This window comes from Falco cherrug, chromosome 5, assembly GCF_023634085.1.
Source record: "Falco cherrug isolate bFalChe1 chromosome 5, bFalChe1.pri, whole genome shotgun sequence".
Classification (NCBI taxonomy): Eukaryota; Metazoa; Chordata; class Aves; order Falconiformes; family Falconidae; genus Falco; species Falco cherrug.
Genome location: NC_073701.1, coordinates 64,305,247 through 64,331,749, shown reverse-complemented (window position 1 = coordinate 64,331,749; position 26,503 = coordinate 64,305,247). Strand labels below are relative to the sequence as shown.

Below are 26,503 nucleotides of genomic sequence, written 5' to 3'. Positions count from 1 at the left end.
TGCTCAGGTTGGGCACCCATGCATTACACTGCTAGCTCTTCTCATTTACCCAGCAGATTTTCCTTTGTTTGAATATTCTTGTTTAACATTTTGTCTGGTCCTCAGAGGCTTTTGCAGATACCATGGAGGTTCAGATTCACTTCATTACTACAAAAAATTAGTATTTACATTGTAATAACTTGAACGGTAGTACTGAGAATGATGGTGCTCTGTAGGCACTGAAGAAGGTGCAAATCCTCATTCCTAAAATTTCCAGCGCAGTCTATACTCTCAGACATTTTCAGAGTCCCTTTTTCTACACTGCAAAAGAATAAAGTAAGACACTGTATTTGTGTGGGGAGGATGGCTCTGAGACAGCTCAGAATCTGTGAGTAGTTTGTTTTGTCAGCTGAGTCCATGTAGTTTGAAAACAAAGGTTACCTTGGCACTTTTGGACTTTGGAAGCCTGTAATCCAGATTTGAATGTGGAGAGGGACACTCTCTTGTCTAGGTGTCAAAAAGCTGTGAGGTGCAAGTCATCTAAAAAGGGATTTTTGCTTTTGAGAGGCCTTAGAAGGTGTACTGAGTGACAGACAGCATGATCTGCGAATCGGGCACCGTTAAGACATCTCAAATAGGGCATCTGGAAATGAAAGCCCCTAAAATCTGTTGTCAACTTTGAAAATCCTATTTCCCCCACCCCCGCCCCCCACCCCCCTGCCAGCTCTGAAAGTTCGATTCGTGTTCTTTTTATCACATTTGTCATTCCTGAGTAATGAAGCTCTGGCATTCAAAAATGTGGCTGACAACTTTGTGGGTATGAGCCAGAATGAAGTTCAACTTGCACCTTTCTTGGATGCACCCAGTGCTGTTCACAGCAAGAGGCAGAAGTCTGAGCTAGAGGGACTCCATTCTCATTCATTACGGCAATTACTGTCTTCTCACTGATGCCAAAATTAAGCTTGTTTGCTTTATCCTAATGTAGGTGGACAGGAACTGATGAGGTATACGCAACAGGAATGTTGAGAGAGAAAGTGCCATGTATAAACCATTTCTTCTCAGGCTGTTCCTTCATCTTAAATAATGTGAAGGTCATAAATCTCCTGGCAATCATGCAAAATCAGTGCTGTGAAAGACTTAGAATGGTTCCAGGCAAGTTCGAGTATTATTTTATAGAGGCTCAAGTCCAGCACTTCAAGGTTTGCTAATTTTAAATACATTTAAATGCACTTTTAAAGTCATTTAGGTCTATAATTTGAATGTATAGTTCAGGTGACTTTGGTGGAACTGACTTTTGGGGAAGGAGCACAACTCGGAAATGGGGTCTGCTACGGGTGAGGTCTGCTGGGCATGGTTCCTGTCTTTGTCTGTGGCCAACTGCATTGGTATTTGGATTGCATAAGGTATTTAGGATATAAATTGTGTACGGGCCAGAGTCCAAGTGTGCCAAACACCTATGCTGGATGGAAGCCCAACCCATGAGCATGCTGTGCCAGGTTTTGTGGCAGTGTCATGTAACTGTCCTTGGACAAACCCAGTGCTCCATCTTTGCATTTCTTTAATACAGTGTTTGGCAGCAGATGGCTTGAGGATGCATTCTGAGGAGGCTGAGGTTTGGTCTCCTTGGCCGGAGGTAATGGTGGCAATATTTGTGCCCACAGTGCTGTTTGCAACTGCACCCAGAAGTCCTCCTGCTCTAACCACTGAGGCTCTTTAACACTCAGAGGCCCAAAACCTCAGGTTCTGCATGGCCTGGGCAGTGCAGTAGCTGACACCCGCCACTGGGAAAGACTGGGAAGTCAGTCACCGAGCTTTTAAAACACTTAGAAATCTCACCCTGATGTGTGTACAAATGTGAAGTGCTTCAGACTGGGTTGCTCTTGGTTGACTAATGTGGTATTTCCCTGAAGTGTGGAGCAAAGGACTCTGCTTCTTTTGGGCAGACCATGAGGGCTGCTGTCATTTAATTATATTCTGGACCTGTGCTGGTTAATTACAGCCCTTCCTGGGCTCCCCGATGGGGTAGCGGTCTTTAAACCATGCATCCACTTGTTGGTTCAGAAGAGATGTTTTGATTTTTAAATCCTTGTGATTTTTCTCTTCTGTAGGTGTTGCTGTGTTAGCAACATAGCTCTATCACTGTTGGTTATCTCACACGTAAGTAAGATTTTAGGGGAGAGAAAAATGTTTCTGATGCAATTTAATTCCCATTTACGGGCAGGTGGAATGAAAAGTCTGGTTTCTGGGTTTCCAGTGGCAGATGTACAATGCATTGGAAGAGGCATCTGTATCTCTGAAGCTGAGATTTGCTGAATTGCCTTTTGGTGCCCAGCTTTTACTGATTTCAACAAGAATTGAATCTGAGTTTCAATCCCAGAGGCTACATTTACGTATTTCAGTTCGTATCTTATGAAACCATGGATATGGATCCTAAAGTGACACAGGCTTACAGTGTTTAGCTCAGAAATTACTCGAATTCTTTTTGAAATGAAGTGGGAGATCCTGATGAATACTTTCAAGACTTTCTTCTTCTTGGCAGCTGATAAACCATGTTCTCAGGGCTGATTTTTCTGCTGTGTGGGGGGAAGGCACCTGGAGTTCCTGTTGTCCTGTCGAGGAAGTTTGCACAGCTTTTTGTTTATCAGAGGTCATTAGTGAGCAGACAAAGAGACACTATAAATCATCTTTGAGCCTACGTGATAGGCAGGAAAGGAGCGGTTGCACAAGCAGTGGCCGATGTTGAATGGGAGAGGTGGAGATGATAAGCCATGCCGTCGTAAATCCCTGTCAGCGATTACTGTGGGGCAACACCTTCACTTATTTTGGGATGAACCATGTGCATGGGTTGCCCAGGGAACCGGACAGCAAGCCAGCTTTTCTCCCGGTCTGGACTGTAATTGCATCCGAAACTAGAGAGCTGGTAAACCCTAAGGAGATGTTTCTAAAATATGTGTGGCAAGTCCGTTGCGGTCTGCTGTGCTAAGCATTGCTTTTCTTTCCTCCCCCCTCCCCAGCAATCAAAGAGAAATACATGGACTGGACGGAGTTTCTCATACACGATTTAACCGGCGCCCGGACTGCACCTGCAAATTTACTGGAAGGCGTATGTATTAGATTGCAGTTTCTCTCTGATACCGGTGTCGCGGTGTGCATGCTGCCCGCGGTGTTGATGCTCCTGGTGTGTAGGGCTGTGTGCTTGCAGCGTCTGTGTGCCGTCAGCGGGGTCTGATCCAGTGCTGGCCCAAAGCCACTGGCAACGTTGCCTTGGCTCTGCCGGCTCCGTTTCTGACCCGGGGATGGGTAGTTTGTTCTGCCTTTAAGCTGGAGGGTGGTGCTTAGAAAGTTGGTTACTCGAAAAAGGCTAGGTGGTGAAAGAGAGCGTGGAGAGGGGCCATAGGAAGGAGAACACAGGCTTTCAGTGTCCCATTAAATCCACCCAACTGGTGAGTTGAGTCAGGACACAGGTTGGAGAGGAGGGCTTTAGCAGGTTGATGGGGAGCGCCGTCTGGTTTATGTCTGTATGGAAACAGCTCCCCCAAGGACATTCCTTCCACCTAACCACGGCGACCCGATGTAGCAGGGAAGCTGGGTGAGGTGGCCTCAGTCATCAGCAGTCAGAAGAAGGGCGTGTTTTTTTAGATGCACCCATATGACCAAGAGCCCAGTCTATGAGGCATATTCACAAGGTGACTTGCACCTGGGGCAGCCTCGGCACGCTTTGGGATCTTGGATGAAAATCCTGCCGTTCCACCTCGAAACTGCAAAAGCAGGGCACTTCCTCCATGGAACCTGCCCTGCTCTCGTGTGGATGCTATGCGGGCATTTGGAGAGAAGACAGCCTGTCCTGCAGGAGGTAATTCTCTCTGCCTCTCTGTGTTTAGGCTGAGAGGGAAGGCATACAGGCAGTTGCCCTTTGTATAAGTGCTCACATTGGCTTTTTGGAAGTAAGTGTGCATCCAGGCACCACATTTGATCGCTTTGTCCCTGGTCACTCCCACCAACTGCTGCTGCATCCTTTTTCCACGTGCCTGTGCAGTACGAGCAGCCTGGCAGGGAGAATTAATAGCGCACCATCAGGGATGGTTTTTTGCCCCTAGTCTGTTAGGTGAACAGCCCTTGCATGCCCAAAATAGTGCACGTCCTCAGGTCTGCTTCATCCCCGTTCCTGGACCACTCCCAGGTGGCACATGCAAAAAGCTGGTGGTGGCCACCACCCATCTCTGGTGTGTGCCAGCGCCATTGCAAACCTCTCCATTCCCTTTCTGCAGGCAGAGAAAAGAGGCAACCCCAGGCAGAAACGCAGAGAGAGAAAACATTGCATTGGCTTGAAATAGTTTCTGACCCTTTTCTGGTGTTTTATGCAATATATGTGTTTAGTGCTGTCTGTGTCGTGCAATGTATGTAACCCCCTGTTGACAGATTTGCTGTTCGTGAGTGCTGCAGATTGTTGTTATACTGTTAAATCAATATGTAGCGATGCTTTTTTTTTTTTACATGCTAGCTATGCGTATAAACAGTTCTTGTTTTATAGTAAATGTTAATATTTCATGCAAGCCGATTATTAATCTTAGCCATTCAGTTCTCAGGGGTAAGTGACAACCCATTGGCTTAAAATTTAGCACACAAATCAGAGAAGCAATATTCGCTTTTATACAGCCAGGGATTTATTATAATAAGTTAAATCATTACACCATTGGTTCATATTAAAGAATGTTTTGTGGCGATGAAGCAGTTGTATGAGAGGGAAAAACCACCATTAAAGTAGACTTCTGTTACATTGCTAAATTCTGACACTGCATTTTGCCATGAAATAATACTTGAAAAGATTATACAGGTGCTTGTAGCTTGCACTGTAGAGGAGTGGGTTATAATGGCAAATATATTGTTCTGAGAAATATCTGTTAATCACAAGAGTTGGTGAAAACTGTACACGTGTTAAGGTTTTAGTTAATTTTAATTACATTTTTTACCAAATTCTCATTCTGTTGCCTGCATTTTGGAGTAAGAGAGGTGTAGTGAAAATTGGTTGCATTTCAGATTTTTGGATATTTTCAAAATTCAATAGCAAGGGGAACTTTATTGAAAAATAAGGCTTTTTCCTCTCTTTTCTCTAACCATTCCTAGAAAGAACCATCCTGGGCTGACTCTGATTTACAGAATTAATATTTAAAAAAATACTGTGAAAGGTTTATATTGTTTAATTAAGTAGAAGTGGGACAAACACGCAGGAAGAGAAAGAGTCCTTGTTTTTAATACATTTTGCCTGTGCTTAGCATCTCCTTTGGGGACCAATGCTCCCAACTCGGGATGTTTTTTTAGTGCTGCTCTTAAAGCTCTGGAATTGAGAAATTGCATAAGAATTGGAACTTGCATTTAATACAAAGAAGAAATCTAACCGTTCTGTTAGTGGAGAAAAGCTTGACAACACAGAGAGGCTCACAATCACAAAGCCAAAACACCGAGTCCCAAAGGTATTGTTCTGCAAAGCATCTCATGGATTTTTAATGCCTGCAGTTGGCAGCTTTGCAGGTGTAAAGTTAAGCACATGTGTAAATGGTTGCAGAACCGGGATCACAGAAAATACTATATGTAAGCACATAACCTCAGTCACTGGGATTTCTTGGGCACGGTGGCTTGACCTGGCAAATCCTGTGTGCCTCAGGCTTTGATCCCAAGACCACTTAAGCTGGTGGGAGCCTGCCATGCATGGGCTTTGGAGTAACCACCACAGACTCTTGCATCCATGGCTGTGGAGAATAGTTTGCTCTACGTGCCCATAGGAATGAGGTAAAGCCTTTGGTGGGAAAGATCAGGGCACAGAGAGCAATTTCAGGGTCATGCCCAGAGTAGATGCCTTTAGGTAAATGCCAGTGTCCAGTCCTGTGATGGGCTCTTATCAGCTGCATTCAATGAGAATTTGGTTTGAAATCCTTCAATATAACTGGGCTTTAAGTTGTTCAGGAGCATCCTAAGCAGTTGTGCCTTCTGGGCCATTCCACCTTTTATTATTCTTTTTTGTTGTTGTTGATGATGTCGGTTGAGAAATTAGCACAACTGTTGTTTTCTGTTTTACTTCTGAATTTGCACTTGGAAGACATTGGGTAAAATAGAAGAAGAACAGACTGTTTGCTGATCGCTTGGATGATGGTGTGAAAAACAAAAATAATCTTCTGCTGTCATCTGTTTCCTTGAGAAGTCTTCAAATAAAGTTTAAAATAAGGAGTTTTGCTTCTATTCAAACAGCCTCTGCGAGGAAAAAACCCTGTAGACCTCATTACAGTTGATTCCTTAATAGAGCTGCAGGATTCCCAGAATCCCTTTCAGTACTGGATAGTTAGTGTGGTTGAAAATGTTGGAGGAAGATTACGCCTTCGCTATGTGGGATTGGAGGAGACTGAATCCTATGACCAGTGGTTGTTTTACTTGGATTGCAGACTTCGACCAGTCGGTTGGTGTCAAGAGAATAAATACAGAATGGACCCACCTGCAGGTAAAGAGCCTCCTGAAAATACTGTCTCCCTTTGTGGCATTTACTGATGTTTTGAGATATTCGTGCAAGCTGTTGCCTCTTCTCCAGTGTTCACATTGCTTTGACAGTAGTTTCTACCTATAACGTAGATGGCATGTGAGAGCCATCTGATTTGGCTTCAAAGTGGGCCAGGGAAACTGTATTACATTTATTTGATAAATTTGGTTTAGCTTGGCTCACTCCTGGAAGGAAGCAATGTCCGATAAAAACAGTTTCGTGCAGTTTTCCACCAAGAAGCAGAGCTGGTGGGGATCGTCCAAGGATGTGCCTGCTTATCCAACCCTTCTCATTGGTGTTTCAGTGGCCAGGTCTTTCTGGCCGTGCTGTAGGTATCCTGGTGGAGGCCTCACTGGGAACTGCTCTTCTGCTGTCGAGTCCTAGGAGACACCTCTCAGCATACACTAGGCTCCATTTGCTTTCCCCTCAGCCAAAGACCACTTGCCCATTTGTCTTTCCGTGGCCGCACACATTTGTCTTGGGAAGCCGTAGACCTATTTTCAGGTTTGGAGAAAGTCTTTTGGGACCCTCATAGTCCCTCTAACATAGGTCTTTCATATTCTGCTGTAACGTTGCTGTACATCTCTGAAGTGAGAGCTGCCTTGTGTGTAACCAATGAGAAAGTGTACTGAGAGTGCTGGATGCATCTGCCTGGCCATGCCAGACCGCTCATCAAGGGGTTATGGGGTGTCTGTTGCTAGAAGGTAAGAAAGTACTCCTTTGAGTAAGGGTTGATGGGGTCTTTCAGATTTAGAAGACCACAAATTTTGTCCTGCATTTTCTCCAAGGGAATGAAGTCTTTGCCAGTATGTCAGACCAGGTTCACTGTCAGGAGATTGCAACTTAGAGAAGCAGCTCTCTAGAGCTGAGCTTAGTGTTCAAACCAGCTTGGATGGAGAGGGAGAGAGACTGTGGCTAGGCCAGCCTGGGGTCAGAAATTGGAAGCTGCAGATCCAGAGGCAGGAGAATTTCAAGGGACAGGACCCAGAAAGAAGAGCCAGGTGCAAGCAGGCTGAGCCAGGAGGCTGGGCAGGAGCAGTGTTTAGGGGTCAGCTGGAAGCAAACTCCAAACGGTGGGACTGGGTGTGGAAAAAGGAGCACGACTGAAATGGCAGGGAAAGAATGATCACAAGGATGAGTGTAGGGGAGGATTAAGCATTGCAGAGGTTTAGCAAGCAGGGTATGGGCTAAGGACCACACCACATCACAGGGGCTCCAGGCTCCTTGAAGCCTCCTGGAGAAGTGTTTGCAGAGGCATTCACTGGCAGGTTCTGGGACTAGCTCTGGAGCTATGCTTCCATCCAGGCTGTACCTCATGACAATTAAGGATGACTGGAAGGGTGAATTTTCCTCACCATCCCATAATATTGGTCAAAACTATGAAAGTTTCTGGGAAGTTGAGTTTCTCTCTGCTCAGGGCATTTGGCTCTGCATTGGTCTGAATGGAGTTGGCTGAGTCAAGTTGGTTGGCTTGACTTCTCTTGGAGTTAAGGATCTGGTTAAACACGACAGCTTAGACCGCTGCATGTATGGTCTTCCTTGGGGCAGAAAGTGTGCAGCGTCTGTATAAATAAATATAAATAATAATAAAAAAATAAAATAAAAAATAAAAAATAAAATAAAAAAAAATAAAAAAGGCTGTGGCTTATGCTTGGGCCACAAAGCTGTTTGCCAAGCCCTGTGGAGCATGGCCCCCCTGTGCTAACTGTTTGCACCTCCAAGCTGGATGCCCCAAGACTACTGTTTCCCTTGGGAGATGAGGCGCTTTCTTGGTTAATGTACAGGTTCTGGTCCAGTAGACCTGTCCCACCTTTTCCAGTGTAGGCGAACAACTTGTCCAGGCCTGTGCCTCATTTTCCTTGTGTTGTGGGTGATTTTTTTCCACGTCTGTCAAATGATAGCAGAAAGGTGTTTCGGATGTGGCTTCTGTCCATTGCACCTGATTCAGAGAGGTTACCCCAATACCTGCAGCTGTCATGTTCACAAGTCTGTCTGGGTCTCGGGTCTAACTTGGGATCTTCAATGCTTTTTGGAAGCATGTGTTTTTCTTCACTGATAGGTAGGAATCAGTGTTCCCCATCACTTTTAGATGTGAATGCTGGAGAGTGTGAATATCATTTGCTCTGTTATTTTACAGAGCGTTTGTATTACAGAGAAACACTTTTTCATTGACCATCTTTGAACCCTCTTGGCCTGTATAGGTTTGGTGAATCTATACAGAAATGGTCTAGATGAGATTTGTAATTCTTCCTTGTTTATTCCATTCTCTTTCTACTCTTTCCTTCTTTTATCTGGTTGTACTTCCTTCTCTGTGGATTCACCCACCCCCCTGCCTTTCTTTTTCTTCTCATTTTTTCTGTCATTTTGTCTCTAAACTTGTTATTAGGCTCTTTAATTGCTGAAGTTTAGGTTTCTTCTCCTATTTCTTTGCTTTAACTGCTTCTAAAATTTCTTTCTCTTGTTCTCATCTGCCTCCATCTGATACCTGTTTCCAGTCCTTGACGTTTCCTTGGTCACTCACTTTTTAGTGAACATTGTTACTAATGCATTTAATGCCCAGGTCTTCTTCCTGACTTCTCTTGGCTTAAATAGGTGGTCATGACTTTCCATCTCCTAAAGCTAGGTCTTAAAGGAGTTTGCTGAGAAAAGACCCTTCGGGTCTGAACCCTTCCATTTTCTCACAAGTCCCCTCCTGAACGCTGCCCCCACAGATCTTTCTTTGATCCCCTCTTCTGGTGTACCCAGTTGTCAGGCTCTGCACTCCAGGTAGTAGCTGGTCAGGGATGGGAACCTGATGAATTTCTGGAGTCAGGAATACTGGTTGTTCCACTTCTGATGTAGTGGACTATATCAGCCGTTTGATGTCCACCTGTCAACAAATTCATAAAGCACAATGGATGAATAAAGCATATGAGACATTAACCCACAGGAAGAAGAGGGAAAAAGCCCAGTGGCTGGCCTTAGAGGTTCTGTTTCAAATTCAAGAGTCTGCAAAATAAATGTTGGAGCAAGCAGGCAAGCAAGCAGTAGTGAGTCGGCAGGATGAGATGCTGGCAGTGGAGACCTCTAAAGAAACAGGGATGAAGCTACTAAACCGCAAACTGTCAAAGGATGCAATTTCCTAAGGACCTCAGGCCAGGAGAGTGTGCAGGGACATCTCCTTGCCTGCTTACATGCTTCCTGGTGACTACTGTAGTAAATAAGATTTGGACTAGAAAGAGCTTTGTTGTGGGAAAACCTAGTATGAACCTTCTTAGGAAAGAGAAGGAGTCTGTGGGGAGGATATTGGTTTTTTGCACATCAGGGTTAAGTTCGCCTGCTGTACTGTAGGCATCCAAAAGACAGTTCATCATGAGCTATTGCTTTGTCTTTATGATCGATGGAGGAAAGGGGATGCCTAAGACGTGCCTGACGTAGGTCAGATGAAATGACGTCTTCGTAAGCCTATGTTTTTCCACTCAGAGGGGTTGAAAGCAATGAACACAGACCTGGTTATGTAACTTCTGAACATCTGAAGCCAGTTAAGGTGACTCCTTGATTGAGAACAGGAACAGCCTTAGACTGCATGATGAAGCTGTTTTGAATCTCCTCCAAGAGATGCTGAGAACACGCAGCTCCTCCCGAATCAGGCTGCACATTCAGTGGCTATCAAATGAGGATGTTCAGTTCTACGTCAGTTCTGCAGGTTGTGACAGCGCTTTGCCTACTGTCGACTTGGATGCTGCTTATGCATCTTCAGCTTTATCTCCCTTCATGTCAAGGCTGTGATTTTTCTGTGTTGTGGGATGTGCAAGGTTCAGTTGCACCTTGCACAGCAGTTTGAGGTCAGTCTTTCGAGATGCAGAGCATCTTATATAAAGGAGATCCCATGGATCCAAATGCCTACAGTATTTTGGATGGAAATGTCTCTTTTCTGAAGCCATCCATGTCCTGGCACCCACTTAATGTACAAGAATGTGCAAGAAGGTCCTTAGGAAATAGCATCCTGGCTGTCTTCTCTAAATGGCAACTTTCAGGGACTTTGTATGTCTTGTGAGCCCTTTTAAATGAGGCAAAGGGGTCATAGCTTATTTTTTCCCTCAGATGCTTATTTGAATCCAAACTTAAGTGCCCTTGCTAGTGCAAATTGGCCCAGGCTGCTTGACACAGATCCACCAACGGTCTTGCCTCAACTGTTTATGCAGGAAGAGACCGTCTCGTTTTATGTTACTTTCTATTTAAAGACAAATTGGCAGTCATTGCTCGCTCCTTGTTAAACTAATACAAATTGACACAGTACACTTTCTTGGAATTACCTACAACCCCATCACTTAAACAAAATGCTTTATGCTCTTTTAACCATGCGATTTAGTGTCCATATACTTGCCAGCATAAGTGAGCTGCCACTAATTAAATGCACATATGATATTGCTTGCTGGCTATTGAAACCAGTGGAGTTGTCCTTATCTCTTGAAGTTTGTTGATGCTGCCTGGAGAAGTTGCTGCTTGTTTTCACTGATTTTGGGCAGTGTCACCCAAAATGCCACTTGCATCTTCTTTCCTGTGCTTCACTGCTGTTGTGGTAGAAGGCAAGGGTCTGTTTTCAGCTTGCTCTCTCAGGGGAGCAGGGGAGCATCCAGCAGGTTTTTTCTGAAACTCAAGATTTTTTGTTTGTTGAAACAACAGTCTGGCTGCAGCTTGGGGCAACATCATACTATATTGAGTATTTCCCTGTTTGACATAAATTAAACCAAAAAGGAAGAAACAGGGTGAGTCGTTTTCCTCCCTGCACTTCAAGCTGATCAGACCTTCGCAAGTAAAGGAGAACTGGAGCAACAAGGCTATAAAATAACGAACAGTTAGATAAAGAGTACATTTCTTAACACTTGTGACCGCTGCTCATGCTGTAAACAAAGACTTGAAATGTTTATTCCCGTTAATAACCAGACAGTTGAGAAATTAAAAATACTGCCCTGAAAGGTTAACATTTCCCTTTAAGTGTTTAAATTCATATGCATATCCTTGATGTCTGCTCAGAAGTAGTGAGGTTTGATATAGTGGAAGTATAAATACATCCACTTCCAGTGAGTGATTCTGCAAATCCTATTTTGATAAGGTCTTAAATCTGTTGAGATCAGAGCATAAAATTCTCTTGTACCATCAGTGCTCGGTGAAAACAGTGCTTGCCAATTCTTTTTTTTATACATATTTTTTATTTCCTCCTTCAGAATTGTAAGATACAGCATTAAATCTTTGCTAGCTAGTAAATATATATAGTTATTAGATGTACAGAATTTAAATGCAAATTGGGCCAAATTGCACTGCAATGTAAGTGCGTGAAGCCAAACCGACAAAAGAAAAGCTTCACACTGTTCACTCTGTATCAAGATTCAAGTTTATTATTGAGTAAACGTTCATTTCCATTTTAATAATTGTTGCAATCTATCTACCTATCTTGTCTCTTTAAGACCTTGATATGAGTGTTCTGCAATAACTTGTTAGGTGCAGGATAACAATATGTTTTCTAGGGCAGAAGTAAATCCAATATAATGTTCTTCATAATAGCATTGTTTCCTACATTGTTTCCTTTGATGATTCATAGGCATTTCACTGCACTGAACCATAAAGGGCTTGTTAATATAATGATTTAATAATATTAAACCTATTTAAAGAAACTCACTGAAAGCAATGTGAATCTGCACAAAGATGTTGCCTAAAAGTACCATGATGAAAATTGCTAAGTGTAAGTCTTTGAATGAGGGTGATGCTCTGGTTTGAGTGTGGTACCAGTAGACGAGTCTGGGTGGGGATCTGGCTGAAATGCTCCTTCCCACACCTACCCGCACCCACCGCAAAACCCCCACGACCCTGCAATAACAACAACAAAAGACTTTCCAATGAACAGAAGCCTTGCTAAAGATATTTCTGGTTTTGATCAAATAAAACTAATACTGGCTGAAGACCTGAGGCTCCTCAAACTGGAAAACATCAGGTATTTTGAGAACTGAAAATCAAAGGAGAGTTTTTGTGATTTTCAGGTAATGAGAGAGCACGGTTCTCATTTCTTCAGCAGTAAAAAAGGACATGCATATTTCTGAGTTTTGCTCCACGATGTAAAGCTCTATATTCTTCACATGTGCCCCTGCTTGTTGCTTTTGTGTTGTATTTATCCACGCCGTACAGCTTGGAATATACGCAGTATTCATTTCACTTGTATCCCTTTTTATGACACAGGAACTTAGAGTCTTTCAGAAATGTTTGATCCCCCGACAGTCACCTCTTGGTTTTGTTGGTTTTGTTTGTTGTCATCACTTTAGATATCTATTCTCTGAAGACTATATCTGAGTGGAAATGCGCTCTGGAAAAATCCCTTAATGATGCAGCAAATTTTCCTCTTCCAATGGAAGTGTTCAAGGTAAAAGATGCACATTTTTCCTTCACTTACAGAACCCGCAATGAGTAAATATGATGCAGTGTTTAGCGGCTTATGTTAAACTTCTGCAGGAAAGGCCGTTGCTCTGATACATAACCATGGAAGGTCACAATGAGATGTTTGTATAAAATACGGTTTTATGTGTGGACTTCCCATTCTGAGAGCTGATTTCTTGCAGTCATTGTCTTCTAGGGGCTGGGGGTGATCAGCACTGATTTCTCCAACATTATTTTTAACATGTCTTATGCTGTTAGACCTGTGCAAATGCATTGTGTGCAACTGTGAAATTGTAAGGCTACAAATGTGAAAGCTGATAGAAGTTGGACAGTTTTCTGTGACCCTTACATGAAAATTTTCATCTGATCACAAGGCAGAGAAACATCCTTCAGGGTTCTATAGTGGAAGTGGGAGATAATTTTGCTCCCAATCCTTTTTTTTTTTCTCTGTCTCACTCTGGTTTTTAATAATTAGAGATGTGCTTCAGCCCTGAGGCACCAGCTTTAATTTCCCGTGCAAATCTGTACTGCTATTAATCACGATGGCTCCAGATAATCCTGATTTCTAGCACTGCCCACCTGGTTTCTAACAGTTACATCCTCACTGCGGTGTGATGGGCAGTGTGGCTGTGGACACAAGAGGATGCTCAGGGAGGTGTGTTGAAGCACGGTGGTGCCCTTCGGTCTCTGGTATCATCTCCTGCTTAGGGATGTGCTCCATCACAGTGCCCTCCCCACCACCATTCCTGCCTCATCCAGCCTGGACACCCTGTGGGTTCCTTCCCTGTACTTAAGCAATGGGACACCCCAAAGCACCCATGCAGGCGGTGCAGTTCACATGTAGATGTGGCACACAGGGACATGGTTTAGTGGTGGGCATGGCATGTTAAGTTTACGATTGGACTCGATGATCTTCAAGGTCTTTTCCAACCTAAATGCTTCTGTGATTCTGTAGTTGGAAGAGGGCACTCATCCCGTCCTATCCTGGCTGGCATGCCACAAAACCCCGGTGCCACCTTGACCCTTCCTACAGGGATGTGCCAGCAGCTCCCGGTGAGGAATCCAGGCTCCTTGACCAGCTGAGATGCACTTGGATTAGCAACATCACTTTGGGAACGTTTGCTTTGCTAATGGCTCAGGCAGTGACTCGGTTGCTAGCTAAGCTCTGCTAGGCTGGGGGAGGGAAGATTTCTGCGTTGGCTTTCAGTGTGAACAGGGGTTTGGGAAGCTCCGTGTTGTGACGGGAGCAGCGTGCGGAGAGTTTTGATTCTCTGCCATTTATTTCGTGCGATGCTTCTGTCAGCCAACTCTATTAAAGTTTGCGTTTGCAGTTTCAAGATCAAAAATGCATTGTGTGGGGCAGGGTTTAGATCACTGCAGAGAATGCCTGATGGGTAAATTTTATTCCTGCCTATATGAAAGAGCGAAGAATGTTTCTGATGAGACTCATAAAACACCTCTTCTTTTTTAAAAAGTTTGTAACATCTGTTTTGCTGCCTCTTCTCAGGATGCCAGACTTATACCCACTTACATTAATTATGGCGTGAGGGTCATAAATTTAAATTCAGCAAATCCCAGTTGGTGCGCCATGCAGTTGGAGCTTGCAAAGATGTTCCTCTTAGAAGACAATGCAAAACGTTGGAATGCTTGAATAGAGCAAGAGAAAAGTTACTTTGAGGCCAAATGTGACAAAAGGCAGGATTAGGTCAATAGGGCTTGCTTATTTGTAATGTGAAAGCTGAGCACAGGGTGAGCTGAATTTAGTGTCTGGTGTTACCTAAGCCCCTGGTTCTGGTGCTGGGGAGGCAGGAAGCTGAATAAATTGTTTATGTGTGGGCATCACTTCATTCTGCCCATTTAGGGCGAATCAACCACAACTTGTGCCTCTTGACTAAGAAGAAAAATATGAGAGCTTCTCCATGCCTATGAACATATCTTCCTGTAGTAATGACTTAAACATGAGTTAAGGAAAGGCTTTAAGAGACTATAGGAGGGTACACTTGTCAGATCTTGCAAGATAAGCCAATAATTGTGTGGGACCATCAAAGAGAATCCCAGATCCCACCAAAAAGCGTCAAATCCAAAGATGTCATTTTTACTTTTTTTTTTTTTTTTAATTTTTTTTTGCAAACACAGCACAGAAGAAATGTCTCTACATGGTGCCTGGGGCTCCATACTACTGTAACTGTCATGTGTTGGATGAGATATAAAACACAGGTTGGACAGCTGGCAACTGTTAAAGATCCTCTGGAAAGCTAGAAATGTTTACTTTGGCAGACGTGGTAAACTGCTCACTGAGCAATTATATTCTGCATTTTCCACATTTCCCTACAGAAACACATCACTGAGGAGAGCCTAAGTGTGTGCTTTGCTCTACAGACCTGAGCGGTCCCTAGGGTCAGCACCTGCATGTTTGGCTGGGTTACGACTTAAATCACTGTTGTCCTTTGAGCTGTGCACAACTGTGAGCTGGTCCCAGGTGGTGGTGCCGGGAAAGCAGATCTGCTTTTGTAGTGTGAGAAGTGGCTCCTCTGAGGGGTCTGCCAGCCCACCATTGCTGCTGCTGCTGGTGCTCGTTGGTTTTGGTGTAATAGGGTTGGGTTTTGCCTGAGACCTCAGAAGCTGTTCTGGAATTACCAATGCTCAGAAGTGTGGCAGAGGTGAATTTGTTTGTGGTGGGCTTCAGCAGCAGAACCCAAAATCCTTTGCAGAGTGCAGCACTTATCCCCTCTTGGCACCTAAGGAGAGGGCACCAGCCACCAGACCACATGAGCTGGTTGCAAAAATCAGGGGAGAGGCTGAGAACAGGTTCTTATCTTCTGGTGCTGTTTTACACTTGGCTGTGTGTGGAAAGTGTTCGTAAAATGCTTTGGGGTCCTTTAAAGAACGTGATGTTCAACTGCTGGAAAATGCTGTTGTTATATAGCTGCTAAACATAGTATTTTGCAAACTGCACATCCTGGAATAAGTTTTTTCTTCACAAAAGCTTTTTGCAACACACCTACTATTTTGTTGTTCCATTCTTTTCATAAAACATGTTGATCCTTAAAGAAAACTAAATACAGACAGGATTTTCAAGTGTGTTTGAATGGTTTAAGAGCACAAATCCTTCCAAAAGGCCACAGCTCAAGGAGATGTGTCCTTTGCTGTTTCTGCTTTGATTTCAGGGTGCTGTATGGTTCCCTCATGCTTGGCTAGGTATCGGTCATAAACGATGGCTTAAGCTTCAGAGGACACCTGAAATAATGGTCAGGGCTTTGGGTATGAATAAGGATGGTCAAAGTGTTCCCGGGGCCTGATTTCAAGTTAAGTGTGAGAGTTTCAGCAGTTAGCTTCAGTGCTCGCATTGCTGGTGCTCTCTGAGATTGAGCCTTGCATTGGGAAGCCAGATGCCAAACACGGCACCTGCTACCTCTAGTATTTATGAATCAATGCATTTTTTAGAGTTAAAGCCCTGTAGCCTGTGTAAGATGAACGCTGGACACAGATGATGGAATTTTGTTTCCTAGGGAGAGGCAGATAGCATCCTGGGCATCTTCTCTGACACCCCATTATGCCTTCCCTGGTCTCCTGTACCGTACCTGTGGGTCCCGTGCAGATATTGTCAGTCTTCAGGGATCTTTCAGCTCACTCCAGATGCCTCTGTTTGGGCAGCTAAATCCTACCCAGGATTTGGGGTGCTCATCATCTTTCCATAGATGTTGCATATGGGCATCCTATCCCCAATTCCATCGGATTGCTATAAAGTGGGTCGTGATGACTAGCTTGGATGGAGCTGTCACCAGCCTCATCCCTAACCCAAACTCTGTTAAACTGCTTGAGGAGCACAGATGCTTAGGAGAGAGAGGTGCTATCTAAGACACGTGGAAATTCTTGATTTACAGCCTTTGTTCCCATTCTCCACCCTCTGGTCCTCCTTTCCTAAAGTTGCTGTCTTTCCCCCCCCCCCCCCCCAGCTCAAAATTGTTCTCTCTCTGACAAAAAAACTTTTATGTTATGCCCATCCCATTGTGCTCCTATTTTTAACTAGAGCTTTTGGATGTTTCCTGTAATCAGTACTAGTATTAATTAATGGTAAGACTAATGACATAGAAGGAATCTGTTGGGACAGATCTCTCCTAAGGAGAGTGATAGAGAGGGGCCGCCCATCACTCAGGCATGAGCTGTCCCCTGAAATTCCAGACAGAGTGGTGGTTCTAGTTCTACACTCAGAAGTATGAAGATTAATATTAAACAGGACTCCTTCCCCTCCCCCCCCATCTAAAATACAATTTTTCCATCAGATGGACTGTGCATTTTAATTACAAGAGTAAGATGGACTATTTCTCCAAGATTGTGATTTTTTTAAAAAAGGAGGACAACACCTCTCGAAAGTTAATAAACCCTTTGGGTACTTTAGGGTGTTTTCTTCCATTATTGGGTATTCTGGAGGAGTTTTAAGTGTAAGACAGAAAACCAAGAGTTATTTTCTGCTCAGAGACAATCCTGACCTGGCTATATAAATAGACATTAAGTCCAACAGGGTTTTTCTGTCTTTGCCCCACCCCCCCACCCCGCAATAGATGGGCATGTGCTGATGCAGGAGCTTAAAACGAACATGCTTTTGGTTCCACTTGGAAGCCAAATCCCAACATAAGCCATCCCCAACCCCTTCATGCACCGATGGCTTGGCTGGCCCTTGCTGTGCATGCTGTGCTGTAATAACCTGCGAGTTGCCATGTTGTTTGGAGGCTGCCAGATCATTTATATTCCATCTGTTCTTCCCCATCCATAGCACTCGCCAGCCCTTCACCCTGACTGCTTTTTGTGTGGCTGGGAGATGTGCATGGCGTCCCCATCCCTCAGTTGTTCGGCTGCTTTTTGACCCACTCCTGTCTCAGCTCGTTAAAGCCATTTATCTTGGTAAGACCTAATACCCATCATTAGGAGTATACTGCAAAGGTCCTCACGAATGTAGCTGCCTTCATGGCTCTTGGGAGCAAGAGTGTCTCTGATACCAAGGTGGCATTCAGGCGAGGTGGAGTCATGGTACCTCTGTGGACCAAGAAAAAGTTCTGACCTCTCTGCAGCTCCCTTTTAACCGTGGGCTTTGCAAGGGAGTTGGGGGGAGAGCAGTCCAAGGAGGTAAATGAAGCCAAGCCCCGTCTGAGATGCCCCAAGGGTCTCTTTGGCAGCACCATATGAAAGTTAGGGTTGGAAGAGAAAGGCCAGAGACAGTTCAAGCAAAGCAGATGGGCTGAGTGGGAACCGGGTCCCTCAACCTTCCTCATGCCTCTGGCTGTATGTTTAGCATGTGTTGTTTTCTTTCTCCATTACGTGCCAGGGTTTCTCAGGATGGTGAGAGGTTAGCAGAAGGGCCTGATCCAGTTTACTTTCTGCATCCAGACAGGGTGTGGGAGAGTTCATACATGACAACCTGAGCTCTTGCCTGTTGCATCCCTGGGCATGGCAGCATTTTCCAGTGAGAGGGGCTGATGTGCACCTGCAGCTAGAATCTGCTCCCTTGTCAGGGGTGGGTGATACCTAAAAGTCATCCCTCTAAAGATGGATCATTTTTTCTCAAAGAAAGCAAAAACCAGCTCTGGTCCTTAGCTGTTTCGCAGGGTGGTTGCAGCCCACAATGTGCACTGAATTTGTTCTCATCCTCTCTCCTCTAACAAATCCCCCTTGATTCCTCGAAGCAATTACTGTTGTGACGCTGCTGAGGGCAGACTCAGTGCCGGGTGCCGGTGAAAGACTCAGTCCCTCTTCACAACTGAGGGTGTGAAAAGAGTGAACGGCAGTCACTTCGAGCACTCCAGTAGGTGTTCCCACCTGTGTTTTCCTTTCCACTAGACTTTCCCACCTGCGAAATGGGACCCGTGTGTGTGACACAACCAGGATTTGTTAGTGAAGTAGCGTGGTGATCTTGAATGCTGTCAGACATTCAAAAAAACAAACTAATCATGCAACCCCACCCCCCCACCCCAAAACCCCGACCCCAAGTCGATGCTTATCTGTCTCTTTTACCTCTGCCGCCCATACTTGCACTGCCCAGGCAAATCAAAGCAGGCGCTGCGTGGGAGGGGATCTTTGCCCTAATGCCATCTGTGGCGGTCCGAGCCATACGGAGAAGGTGTATTTGGATTTAGACTGGCTACTCTGCGATGTTGCTGTTTCTATGGTAACTATTTTTTATTCAACAAGCGGAGCTTAAAATCCGTAGGGCTAAATTCAATCCTAGGCAGAAGCATCTGCAGTTTTTAAGGGGCTCTTCAGTAGGTGCAGTTTATAGCTGGCTCTCGTGCTCATTACTTCAGGGTCACGGTATCTCTAAAACCTCCCTCCCAGCACCCTTTGCTCTTCATCCCACCCCACACCTCTACATTTTGGTCCTCCCGTGACTGCAGCTGTCAAACTGTGTCTTACCGGGGGATTTTTGTCTCTCTGTGGAGTGTGTCTTTGGGGAAAATTGCTCTGTGTTTAGCAAAGGAAGTTGATGAATCACAAACAAGACTGATTCATCTGCAAATAATGCAGAGGATTGCATTTGGGAGTGTTTCTTTATTATGTTTTTTTCTCAATTAAAAAACGAATGCCAGATTCCTGTAGAGGCAGTTTAACCACTGTTATTACTGTGTTTGTGACTGGTTACCACACATGAGCTTTGTGATTAAAATTAGGCTATTAGAAGCAGCCAGTTTCTTGGAGAATTAGAGAAAACACTGGGGGAAGCGATATCTTTGAAAACAAAACCTGAATCAAATAATATGTTTCCAATCATAACAGATGGGGCTCACTTGTGTGTCTTTTAGTAGGGTAGAGCAGGAGAGATGTGGCTGAAGGCAATAGCATTTTGCACTGTTACAAAGTTGGTGAGGATTGAAGGAGGCACAGGTCAATCATTTATTAACTGCTCAGTGTTTCTAATCAGCCTCTCAACTTTGGCAACTTTTCAGCATTCAGACTTAGTTCTGAATTTTGAATGAAGTTGAAGTCTTATAGTCCATGTGAATCTGACTGTGCTGGACCAAAAGAGCCGTGACTGTTAGAATATTTGAAAATTAAGAGTTCACATTAGAGCCTTTTCCTCTTACCTGCACACTGGATAAGCTGCTGGGTTTAAAATGAGACAACACCAGCATTCCGTCTTGAGCAGACTGGGCTAAAAGTGCAGATTTCCCAAACTGGAGGTGATGCCTTTCCTTGGGTTTGTGGACACAGCTAGAGCAACCAGCCCCTAGCACGGCTTCCCTGAGTATCACAGGCAAAAGCAGCTTAGCCAGGTCCTCCTGCTCTATCTGCGTTATTCAGCGCCCATGTAAAATTACCTGAGCTCCACTCTTGTGACATGGACAAACTTGAGATTATTTGTGCTTAAGTAACCTTTGTTGAGTAGAAATACTCAGAAGCCAGATTTAGCAAGGTATTTAGGTACCAGGAAGGGTAAATGGCTATGATGATTTTGAAGCACATCTTTTTGAGTTCAAGACCTAAAGCCAGTGCCTGGTGACTTTTAAGTCTTTAAAATACTTTCTTAAGACTTTTGCATGTCACCCACACAAGTACTCCCCTAAAGTCTCGGCTGCATCCCTACGAATCCAAATACTGTCCGAAAACAGTTTGAATGCTGTTTGTGGATCTCGTTTGGAATGACATTTAGGCTCCCAAGTCACCTGACATTTTTGACACCTGCACTGCTGGCGACTTGTTAGCTGTGAAGGAGAAAATGACGTGGCTATCTCAGTACCTAAAGAGGAGGGTTGGGAATTAGGAGCCTGGTTCTCTTCACAGCATCATTCGTGGCTTTTTATTTGACCTTCAGACATCCCAGCTCCCAGCCCTGCTGGTGATGCTGGTTGCAGGCAAAGCCCATCGGTATTTTTGTGGAGGGGTTGCAGGAGCCCATGCGGTACGAAGATGGAGCCAGTGAGGCAGATGCATATCAAAGCGGGGATGTCTTTCAGGTGGCCCAGAGGATCACAGCCCGTGAACGCTGGCAAATTTGTAAATGCATAGCGTTCTAAAACTGAGTGTGGGGCTGAGTTAATTGCTTCTTGGGGGTTATAGTGAGAGCTGTGACAGCCGTGGCTTTTGCCAGTGGGTTTGGGCTGTAAGTGACAGACGTTCAGTTGAGGGTTATGCAATTTTCCATTCATTACCCGTGAGCACCGTCGCAGGCTTGTAATCCATCATGTTAGAGATTGTGACCCTTTGAATGAGTGACCGTGGTACTCGTACCACGTTAATTCATTGTACTTTCTGTGGCATGATTTTTCACTTTGCTGCAAGGGACTTTTCTGCACCCTTGTCAATTACTGATCCAGCTTACTTGACTGCTCTCCAGCAGATGGAGGGTATTTCCATCTCCCACTCCGGGATTGTGAACCCCAGGACAGGCAATCTGCTGGTGTAAATCCATGTGGGCAGTGGGGCTGCTCCTGGGAAGCACTGACTGCTGGTAGGAGTGAAGGTTCACCATGCACAAGGCTATAAAATGGTCCAGATGGTCAAAATTATTCTGCCTATTAATCCCAATTTCAAAGAATATTGAAACTCCCTTGGAGAAGTTGCTAGAAAATTGTGACTGCTGACATCCTTATCGGTACCTTGGAATGTCATGAAGTAGCAGTCGAGGGTCAGATTCTGACACCCATAATGATTGCAGGCATTTCTTTTGCTTGGCTGCGGAGCCTGGCGGGGACCAGGGGAATGTCTCACCCCTCCAGGCCTCTCTTGTAGCTGCTTTTATTAAAGAGGCATCTTTCCTGTCAATGTGAGTAAAGGGAGGAGAGTTCATTATCCACTGTATCACTTTGAGTCTAATACTAATTAAAAGCTTTGCCTTCACTTCTGTGGAACCTATTCTTAGAAATTATGTAAATTAATTGGAGTTTTGAAGAGGAGCATATGCCAAATCCTAAGTAATTCCCTGCTGGCTGAGGCAACTCCAGCACTGGAACCGGAGAATGGCGTCAAGATCATTTTTTCCTTTTGTGGCTGCAAAAATCTAAGGCTGCTTTGGTAAATTTTGATACTTCTCTTTAGCAAATACACGAGAAAGATCAAATATCCAGACCCTGAGCATTTGTCAGAGAGGTACGATACAAAGGCTTTTTCTCCATGAAAGCTTTCCTATCTCAAATATGACATTTAACACAGACAAGCTTTTTACTTCCGCAGCCCTTCTCCAAACAAATGTGTGTTCCTGCTTCAAAGGGGGTTTTGACCCTCGAAAGGCAGATGTACCTGAGATCCCACAAACTCCCCTTGCAAGTTCACTCTTGATATTAATTTAATGGGGAAGATATTTACATGCTATGCTGAATGAGAAGGGAGATTTGATCCTAAGGTACATAGCACGTGGAGGAAAGTGGGATATGCTTTTGAAGCAAAATAGCTTTAAGTGTTATTAGCTCCCTCCTCCCCGATTATTTTTTCCCTTTGAAAAAGGCCAAAACAAATAGAAGGAGAAGACTCAAAGAAAACAATTCAAATAAAAATGAGAAGCAGTATGTTTTGGTCTCGATATGTTTTGGTCTCAATTAAGAAATCATTTAAAAAGTTGAGGAAACTACTTGCATGTTTAAAGATAAACACGATTAAGTACTTTGGTGGATCTTGGCTTATTATGTATTGATGCTGGATACGAGTGTGAATTGAATCATGGGAAGATGCTGTGGTGTAAGCTTGCTTCCAGGTGTACATTTTTCAAAGTTGCCTTTTCTTTGCAACCTCACCCTAAGGATTAAGAGATGCTGGTGTAGATCCTCATGTCGGAGGAGGCAGCCCTCCAGTCCAGATGCTTTTTGCCTTTGGAGATTTGAAGTTCATTGCTGGCAAGGTCTGGTTTTTGCAGCCATCATCTTTTCCCAGCTGAAGCCTTTTCAGGATTATAGATGGCAATTTGGATAACCTGTCAGTCCGATGCATCCCTGGTCCTGGGCAACCTCTATGTACAAGGAGCCAGATTCTCTTCCCTGGTTCAGACTTTGATTCACTGAACTATTGTGCAAAGCTGCTAGAAACGAGTCTTCTGTCTCTCTGGGGCTTTTGTGATACGGAAACGACTGACAGCAAGCGCAGGTCCATACCTGATGGTTATGCTACACTGCAGGATGCTGAGACTCCTGAACGTCTGCTCCTTCCTCAGCCATTAATTCACTGGGCTCTGGGCCATCATTGCTAAATCTTCCTCAGTTTCCCCATCAGTATATGCTTCTGCTGTGAGACTGAATCCGTTACGATTTTTTTGGACTGCTTTTTGGTTCTCACAGAAAAGGCTCTGTGACATTGAAGGTTGGTAAGATGAAAACAATTCATTTAGCCGTGGTTGGAGCTTGTAAAAGTCTTTCTCTCTAATGGCACCAGGAATGTAAGATCCCAAAATAGAAGTTGTTAAGTCTACAAGTGAAGGCAGTTCTTGGGGAAAAGAAAGCACAATGGCATACAACTTTGGATCAATAGAAAATCATTTTAGAACAAGAATAAAATGTGTAGCGATGAATGTAGATGGGAATGACATTGCTAACCACTTATTAGATAGCAGGCTTTCTGCATGTATTTTGGAGTCGTCTGTGTGTGTGTTAAATATAATGTCTCTTTTTATGCTTGTGTTGGCTAATGCACAGATGGTTTAGAAATACTGTAGGACATTTTTATTGAATGAACACAAAACATGATTGTTAATCTGGAATTAGGATGCCAACTTGTACGCCTGTTAGGCAGGGGTCAGGAGGAATGGAGTGATTTGGTAGATGTTAAACACTAAACTGGTGGCAAATCAGGGAGCTGAACCTTGGTTTCTTCTGAGTTTTGGGGCTGCATCCTGCTGCCATCCCCAAAGCTGCTGTGTGGAACCCCTCTGGGTGCAGCCAGGCTTGATCCCAGGTGGAAGGGGGTTGCAGTGGGCATGTTTTCCCACCAACATGTTCTCTTGTTGCCCATGTTTTGGGTCAGGGTTCATTGTCTGGGCCATAGTCCACCACTTTGGTCTCCTGGCTGGAGAAAAGACCTTTCTATCTTGCAGCACATGGAAAACAGCCCAGGTCCTTATTATGGTGCCCTGCAGGAGGTAGACACCCGCCAGGATAAATCAGGGCCACCCTGAGCTGTTTACATCCATGTTGTGCATTGCCCTGGGGATGTCAGGTTGAGTCCTGGCACATCGGGACCTTTAGTTGCTCTCAAGATGGTAGTGGCTGTCAGAGGTGAAGAGGCTGTGCCCAGGGGAGGTTTTCAAGCAGGCATTTCTCGGACAGGTCCTCACTTTGGTGTTCTCCTTGTTGACCCAGTTCACGTTAGTGCTGAGATGGATGCACAACGTGCTTTAGATATGATGGGCTTGGTGCTGCAGATCTGTCCTCTAGGAGTGAGGCTGTCCCCTCTCCTTCTGTGGTTGGTCTGGCATGAAAAGAGCATAGGGCCAGAAGTGCCCAGTTGGAGCTGGGGGTCAATGTGGTAATCAGCTGAGTGGCAAAATCCACATGGACACATTTCAAATAGGTTTTCAAATGTATCGGCCCCTCCTTGGTGCATGGCTCTGGCATACCATGTGTTCCTCTTCCCTGTCTCATCCGCAGGATCATGCTGATTTGCGAAACCACTTCTTCACTGTGGGGATGAAGCTGGAGGTGGTGAATATGAGGGAGCCATTTCATATCTGTCCTGCATCAGTGACCAAGGTGAGCTCCCAGAAAGGGCTGAAGAGAGCCTGATTAGGAACCTCTTACTGATTTCCACCACACTTAGGAAAACTCAAGAGTGGTACTTAATTGGCTGGAGAACACATTAAGACATATGTTTAAAATCCGTGGATGTTCCTAATTAATGAATTGTTTCTTTCCCACAGGCATCACCAGCTAACTATATGCACTTAGATCCAATGGGGATGGCATGTCCATCTACCATTTCCATGCAAAAAAAAATAGGATCCCTCTTTTACCTCTGTTTCCCCTCCATGCATATGTATTTTCCCTGCACATCTGGGAAACCTTTGGAAATAAAACAGCTGGATGGAGGCAGTAGCTGGGTATTTAATCCACACTCTCAAAGGCAAGAGAGAGGAAGGCTGTGGGATCTCCTCCAGTCCCTGCTCAGCTGTGGGCACACTGAGTGACCCTGAACCCCAGCACTTTCCCTTGCCTCAGTTTACCCATCTCTAAAACTCAGACTTTGATCTCTTTGGTAGAAACACTTTGATGGAAAGTGTTACATGAGAGCGGGTTGTTTTCAGGAGTAGTTTAACTCCAGGGCATGACTGTTTCATCTTTCCACATTACCTGATGTTACAGCATATTTAACTTCTGATTTTGTTTTCTTGTTTTTCACCCCTTAGGTTTTTAGCAATCATTATTTACAAGTGACCATTGATGACTTGAGACCTGAACCCAGCAAAATCTCAATGCTTTGCCATGCGGATTCCTTAGGGATCTTGCCAATACAGTGGTGCCTTAAAAACGGAGTCAATCTCACACCTCCCAAGGGTTCGTATTCCTTCTTGGTGATTTGCAGGTTTCCTCTGAAGGAAGATTGCTTGTTATTGTTGCCTTTAAAAAACATGATGCTTTTCACTGCAGAGCATTACCCTAAGTATCTCAAGCCAGAGTAACTCTCTTGAATCACTGGAGCTGTTCTGGCTTATACTAGCCCATGAGCATCTCTGCAAACAGGTCTTGCTGGTGGATTGATGATCATGTGCTTTGTAGTCTGAAGCAGGCTGCACTGAAGCCTAGTGAATTCCTGTGAAATGCATCTTAGCGATGCTTTGTGTGTGTAGAGAGCAAAAGGAGCATTACCAGTCATGTCATACTGGAGGCAAACCAGGCATCTCCCTGTAGCATCCACCTTGATACAATGCCGAGGCCAAGCAAAGCTCCTACATCTGAATGCCTAAACTAAACTCAGAGCTGCCAGCTCAGGAGCATGTAGGCATTTCCTTAGATGTCTCAAAAAATCCCAGGTGAGGGCAAATGGCGAGCAGTGTTCAGGTCAGAGCCAGGAGAAACAGCCTCCAGCCGTGCTATTTCCAAACTTCGAGGCAGTGCAGTTAATTACTTGCAATCTCAGACAACCACCTGCAGTGCCCTAGCAATATTTATTCACTTGCAAAATGTGTTGGTTCTCTGGAATTTTAGGTTTTTGAAGCTGGCTGGGATGTCGACCCTTTGCCAAAAATTGGTGCTGCTTGGGAGAAAAAGAAGTATCTCAAAAAAAAAAAAAAAAAAAAAAAAAAAAGAGTTGTTTTTTTCCCCACTATATTTTGTGCACGCAGTTTTGTCTTACTTTTGGAAAAATTAGGCTGCTGCCAAACCCAGGGAAGCGAAGGGTTTTTCCCTACCAGATTCAGAGTCCTCTCATGTATATCCAGAGTGTCTCTTTGGCACATGTAGCTGTTGCTTTTACTGAAATAAATGAATGCTTCCTCCCCCTTAAATCCAGGTACAATGATAAGGCCTGTGTAAGTGCTCACTGATATTGGCCAGAAAAGTTGCTAAAAATGAAAGTAAATTAAATTTTCTGTTTTTTCCACCCCAAATTCACATGCAGCTGATTAACTAAAGTGGACTGTAGGCCAGACACTTCTCTTTACAGGGATAGTCGGAGGTAATG

At 44.4% G+C, this 26,503-nt stretch overlaps 1 protein-coding gene across 2 annotated transcripts in view; it reads left to right on the top strand.

Annotated features, from left to right (window-relative positions):
• SFMBT2 (Scm like with four mbt domains 2) overlaps positions 1 to 26,503 on the top strand; it is a 122,523-nt gene that overhangs the window by 48,725 nt on the left and 47,295 nt on the right. The window contains exons 5-9 of one of the 2 annotated variants that reach the window (XM_005446200.3): positions 2,994 to 3,082; positions 6,223 to 6,469; positions 12,802 to 12,899; positions 24,475 to 24,576; positions 25,230 to 25,377. In XM_005446200.3, the coding sequence (XP_005446257.1) occupies positions 2,994 to 3,082; positions 6,223 to 6,469; positions 12,802 to 12,899; positions 24,475 to 24,576; positions 25,230 to 25,377 (684 nt within the window). The remainder of the gene's footprint in view (positions 1 to 2,993; positions 3,083 to 6,222; positions 6,470 to 12,801; positions 12,900 to 24,474; positions 24,577 to 25,229; positions 25,378 to 26,503) is intronic. The other variant, XM_055711470.1, reaches the window with a different exon arrangement.